We start from the raw sequence: 6000 nt of genomic DNA, 5'->3' as shown, positions 1-6000 counted from the left end.
TTTCTGAAGTGTGCATCTGAATAAATGGATTGATATTCAGGAAAGCTCATGATAAAGAAGCCTATCAGTTTCAAAGGTGCTTCTGGATTCCTTTATTCTCCTGTTTTCACTTCTGACAGATTGAGTGGTGATAATCAGTCTTATCCAACCATATACAGTTGGCCCTTCTTATACATGGATTTTTTATACATGGATTCAAGCATCTATGGTTTGAAAGTATTTTTAAAAAGTATAAATTTCAAATATCAAACCTTGATTTTCCATTTTTTATAAGGGACACCATTTTGCTATGTCATTATATTTAATGGAACTTGAGCATCCACGGATTCTGTTACCCACAGGGGATCTTGGAACCAAACCCCAGCGTATAACAAGGGTCCACTGTATATAGTCTTAAATTATAGAGATCTAAAACTGATGTCACTTCTCTTCTCCAGTCTGCTGTGTTGTAAGAATCAATCCTTCTCCCTTTGGGCATAAGATCGAACAAGTTAAATGGTTTAAGTATCTAGGGGTCACCTTTCAGTCATTGGGCGCCTAGATGTTCCACAAACCCAGTCAGCATCTCACACCACTAAAGCCCTAGTTCATTTCTTTTATACTAATGGTGGGCAGTTTTTGCCTGATGCATTTAGTGTATTCCAGACTAAGGTGTTTCCACAACTACTCATATCAATATCCATATGGCATATCAGTATGGATTTCTGGTTTCTCTTCTGTATTGAAACAGGTTCTCTCTGCTTTTCTTTGAAAATTGTTAGAGGTATCTACCTAATTGTGTGCTGTCAGCTATTTTATGGCTTGAAATTGGTCACCCCTTAGTGGAATTCGCTGCTTCAAATTGGGTGTTAAGGCACTGGCTGAAACTTTTTTTATGTAGGCCTGGACTCTGACTATCCATTCCTTGTGCTGAAAGACATCTATATTTCCCTTCTCTTTGGTCTAAAAACATTGGAGAAAAGTGGCAGAGACTGGGCTTCTCGGATAATTTTCTTGCTACTCAGGACTTGATCAGGGCACAGCTGACTCTGGCTTGTCATATTAAAGATATACTGATGTACAGTATTTTATATCTACTGCCTGCACAACCTGTTCTATAAGTTTAGGACTATAGTTCAGTCCTGAGAGGGAGACATATTATTTCCAAAATTTGACTAATCCTAAATATTGTCCTGCAGCTACAAAAGCACAATTTAATGTAATCCCGTCTGCTGTATTAGAGGGTCAATATCAGGGTCAGTCATGTTGGCCCGTGTGGGGATGATTTTGCTGCATCTGCACTGCAGAAATAATGCAGTTTGACGATATTTTAATTGCCATGGCTGAGTGCTATAGAATTTTGGGAACTGTCGTTTTGTGAGACATCTAGCCTTCTCTGTCAGAAAGCTCTGGTGCCACGTCAAAGTACAAATCCCAGAATTCCAGAGCATTGAACCATGACAATTAAAGTGTTGTCAGACTGCTTTATTTCTGCAGTGCAGATCTAGCCTATAACTCATGTAAGAATGAGCGATTGAGATTAATTACACCCGTCCTATCTAAGGGGCTTAACAAACCACCCCAAAGGAGCTGCCTCTTTCATCGCTGGATCTGGCCTTTCAGTGGCTCCTTTTTGTGCTGTGGAAAGGGCGCCATAGCTGCCGGCACCATGGCTTTTCAGCACTCCTTTGGCATGTGTCATCTGGACACATCGCCAAAAAAGCACCATGATGCCACCCACCGTGTGGTCAGGCACATGGCATGATGCTGGTGTCGGGGCATGTGTTGTGCAGATGCCATGCTCCCACTCTGCCCCAAGGCCAGCGTTTAATGCCAGTCTGTTGAAGACCTAAATTCCAAAGAAGATCTCAGAACTGGTGCTTGGTATACTTGCTCAGTGATCCTGATAAAAGCGTAACAGAAGCAGTTGCAAAGTTTGTCTTTTCTGCTGCTAAAACCAGAAAGATTTTGACTAGCACACATAACAAATGGATATGTCTAATGGCTAAAATGCTACCTATCTTATAGTGCTGTTTTTATAGCTTTTCATTAACATATTTCTATTATGTGTGAATTATGGCATGTTAGTGGTTTGTGATAATAATAAAGGGAGACATTGGAAATCATTTATTCTTTCAAGAATTTGTCAATTAAATATTTAAATTTGTTTTTATCATTATGTTACCTTATGCCAACTAAAATTGAGTAAATGATATTTTGTATTACAGTATAAGCTGTATGATAGTAAGCACGTTTAATACAAAAGTTTTTTATTGTATTGTTTTAATATGTAATTAATGTACAGTGGACCCTTGTTATATGCTGGGGTTTGGTTCCAAGATCCCCCATGGATAACAAAACCCGTGGATGCTCAAACATATGTGTATAAGAAGGGTTGACTGTATTGCCTAATGATTTGTTGACTATGACAAAGGATTTTATTGTTGAAAATGTCTGTGTTAATATGAGAGTCAAGTCTAAGAAGTAAGACCAGTAATTTTAAATACAAAGTGTTGCCTCCATGTGACCAGCACCCTATTTAGTGTATTAGTCTTTAGACCTCAGTGTTTTCATTGGGTGTTGCCTATGTTTTACATAATTATTGGAATGATAAAGATTGTGGAGTGGTAGTTGTGTATATTTACACCCTTGAAAGACTCTCTACAGGTAGTTTTCTTTGAGCATCTCTTCCATTCCTGTTTCTACTACATAAATTACATTGGATAGTCAGAATATTTGAGACAATCTTAATTCTATTTTGGTAATATCCTTCTGTCACTAACCCATTGTTGTGTTACGCTGCCTAGAAGAGGTAAAGCTTTTTTGTTTTTTGTAAGTGCAGTTAGTACCTTGCCTGAAGCATCAGTAAGTTTCCTTAGTGGCAATTTGATTCTAAATCTCATATGCTCATACTCAGCATTAGCCGCAGGGAGAGGCTGGAAATATAAATAAAATTTATTATTATTATTATTATTATTATTATTATCATCATCATCATCATCATCATCATCATCCTCTCCATGACTGGCACCTTTCCAATCATATTGTTAAAATATCCTTCTTCTCCTAATTCCACAGGGAAGGAGGGAATGGCTAATATGATGGGAGATGCTGCAAAACCATGCTTTGCCAGACGTAATAAAGAGCGAGGAATTTTAAATGAAGAGGATTTCCAGAAGTGTGCTGTACGTCATGATTACCAGTTAATGGATGATTATGGAAATGGGTACACCAACAAGATGGACATAGGACTTGAGAAGAAGAAGGGTGCCCCGGGTCATTGTGGAACAAGTCCTAGAAAGGGAGCACATGGTGCTTTGAGTAATCCAATTTCTTCTAAAAACATTGTTTACAATCAAGGGGTAAGAATAACCGATACCTCAAAAGACCAAATTAAGAAATGGGTATCCGACAACCATCACACTAATTCAGACAGTTGGAGAGAGTACAGATCTACAGCCCGGATTCCTGTGATTATCAGGCCACGGAAGGATTCTTCTCATGAATGTGAGAACCTAGGAAACAGAAATGGAAGACGGCAGCTGCTGGTAGACCTAACAAGTGAAGATATGTCAGATAGGAAAGGAAATTCAGGTAAAAGGATCTTTAGTTTTTACCAGTTGTCTTTAGACCATGTTCTGTCATGTTCAGCAGCTTGCTTGTCTTTTAGGTTATCATGTCCACTGTAGGAAGAGTATGGCCTGACAATTACATGAGGTCCATCCCCATTTTTACAGCCCCCGAACCTATAGAGCCCTATTTTAAATATATATATGGGTGAATCTCCTAGTGCTTGGAAACATTGGCTGTAGCAAAGGTGGCATTTAAACTCTTCCAAACATTCAAAATTGACTGAAAACCCTAATACATAAACTCAAAGTAGATGTCTGATTTCAAGCTGATTTTCAACTGAAAATCAGGAGGCGTGGTCAGGTTTTGATCTGGAAATTGGCCTCTGCTGGAGTTGCCCATGCCTACCATAGCCTTAAGGTTGTTCTCAGGGGTCCTTTAATTTTGGGAGATATTAGGATTGCACATTTCACTCAGTATTACAATATGCATTATTCTTAAAAATATTGTTATTATTATTATTAACCTTTATTTATGAAGCGCTGTAAATTTACACAGCGCTGTACATGCAATCTTTTTAGTTAGACGGTTCCCATTGGAGAAGATTTAGATTGGTTGATAGTACCCCAGTCCTCCCTCTGGTTTTCAGACAGAAGTAGTGCTTCTTTGCATTGGTTAAATGAATATCCCTTATGAGCCACTCCCCCCATTTCTTTATGAAGGTTCCCAGCCTGGTCTGGAAAAAGATTCTGATTTATAAATAACAAACTCGGTGTTTAAGAATCACAGATTTGAAAGTCCTCGTCCTTACACAGCACTGTATACAAAAGTAGAGGTGCCAGTATCAGAACTGTGTCGGAAACGTCTCTTAGGAAGTTCTGCTGTACATGCCCTACAGAACTAGAAATATGCAGGAGCATTATGGTAATGCTTTTTTTACAGCTGCCAGTCATTTCAGTAGGGGGCGTATTTTGGTAAATAGTGATCTAAGTACAGTGGGCCCTTGGTATTTGCTGAGGCTTGGTTCTAGGAACACCTATAGACACCAAAATCCATGGAGGTTAGCTCTTTGGAATATATGTCAATATCTATAAAACTTTGGATGTTGAATCCATGGATAAGCAAGCCATGGATACAGTGGACCAATGTATCTGAAATACTTCAAAGACCTGTAATTTCATCATTATGTCAAGTTCTTCCACTGAGTCAGATTGCAGACCATTCATTCCTAGTTGCTGTAGCCTGTAAATCATCTGGTGGCCATAGTGACGAGCTTTTTCAAACTAAACTAGGCTGGTCCATAGAAGATAGACACACAGTTAAGATATACAAGCTTAAAGGTAATGATTAGAATTTGTTAAAGTACAGTGTGCCTGCATCAGACGCAGATGCCTTTTACACAGCTTTCAGCTTATGCTGAAAGCTGCGCAACGGAAGTTGAATGGGGTGTGCGTCATGCACGAGCCCCATTATTTTCAATGGAGCTTGAGCATACACGCTATTTGCCTTATGTGGAGGGAATGGATCTCCGTGTAAGGCAAGGGCGCACTGTAATTCAAATGAGCAGCATTAAAAAGAACACAATATAGATGTTTAGTGGGGGTGTTAAAATGAAAAAAGGCTATTTCATCATATTAAAACAAACCAAAACCCATGACCATAATTAAGTACTTTGATCGCTTGGTTGCTTCTGTTGGCTTGCCAGTTATCTTAATGCTAATGGGTTGCTATCATTTTCTTCCACAATGGTAATGCACCAATATTTGAAAGGTTCCAAATAAGTGTGTTTAGGAAAATAAAAGCTAACAGATACTACTTTAACCTTACAGGCCTCTTGCATTTAAGTAAGTCCTGTAAGTTCCATTAAGTACAGTGAGACTGCTGCATAAATGTGCACAGGACTGTACAGCACATTTATTTATATTTAGAGGGGAGGGGTTTGGGGGTTGGGTGTGTTACATTCCCTGTTTGGGGAGGAATTCTGTGACTCCAGAATTTTATCACCACAACCTTCAACTCCACCGCAACATTTGGCTATCTATAAATGTCTGTAGAGTACTTCATCACTCAGTTTCTCTGAATTTTGTTTTGTTAAACTGTGGAAATGCAATGAGTTCATAATTGGTAATTTATGAACTGTACTCTTTTCTAATATCTGTTTAAAAGAAATGAAGAAGCATAGGAGGTCAAGGAGATCACGAAGGACAAGAAAAAAAGAGAATGATCAAGATGATGAAATAGACGGTCCAGTTATAGATGAGTCTCTGTTGACAGCAAAAGAATTACTAGGACTGCAGCAGGCTGAAGAACGACTTAAACGAGACTACATTTACAGGCTGAGGAAGGTAGTTATTTGTGCAATGTATTTTTTGTTGTTGAATATGTACCTTGAGACTAAAAATATCTGCTAGCAGTATCCTAGTAAGGGAGAAAAACAACAGAAAAGCATTT

The 6000-nt window shown here is 38.6% G+C and overlaps 1 protein-coding gene across 1 annotated transcript in view; it reads left to right on the top strand.

The window, feature by feature from the left end:
- Positions 1 to 3035: 3035 nt before the first annotated feature.
- The window catches only part of TUT7 (terminal uridylyl transferase 7), a 45679-nt gene continuing 42714 nt past the window's right edge, over positions 3036 to 6000 (top strand). The window contains exons 1-2 of the mRNA XM_042449761.1: positions 3036 to 3573; positions 5716 to 5894. Coding sequence (XP_042305695.1) covers positions 3069 to 3573; positions 5716 to 5894 — 684 coding nt within the window. The 5' untranslated portion in view covers positions 3036 to 3068. The remainder of the gene's footprint in view (positions 3574 to 5715; positions 5895 to 6000) is intronic.

Source organism: Sceloporus undulatus, chromosome 2 (genome assembly GCF_019175285.1).
Source record: "Sceloporus undulatus isolate JIND9_A2432 ecotype Alabama chromosome 2, SceUnd_v1.1, whole genome shotgun sequence".
In the NCBI taxonomy this organism is placed as follows: domain Eukaryota; kingdom Metazoa; phylum Chordata; class Lepidosauria; order Squamata; family Phrynosomatidae; genus Sceloporus; species Sceloporus undulatus.
Note: the sequence above shows the minus strand (reverse complement) of the source record. Positions and strands in the feature narration are given on the sequence as shown.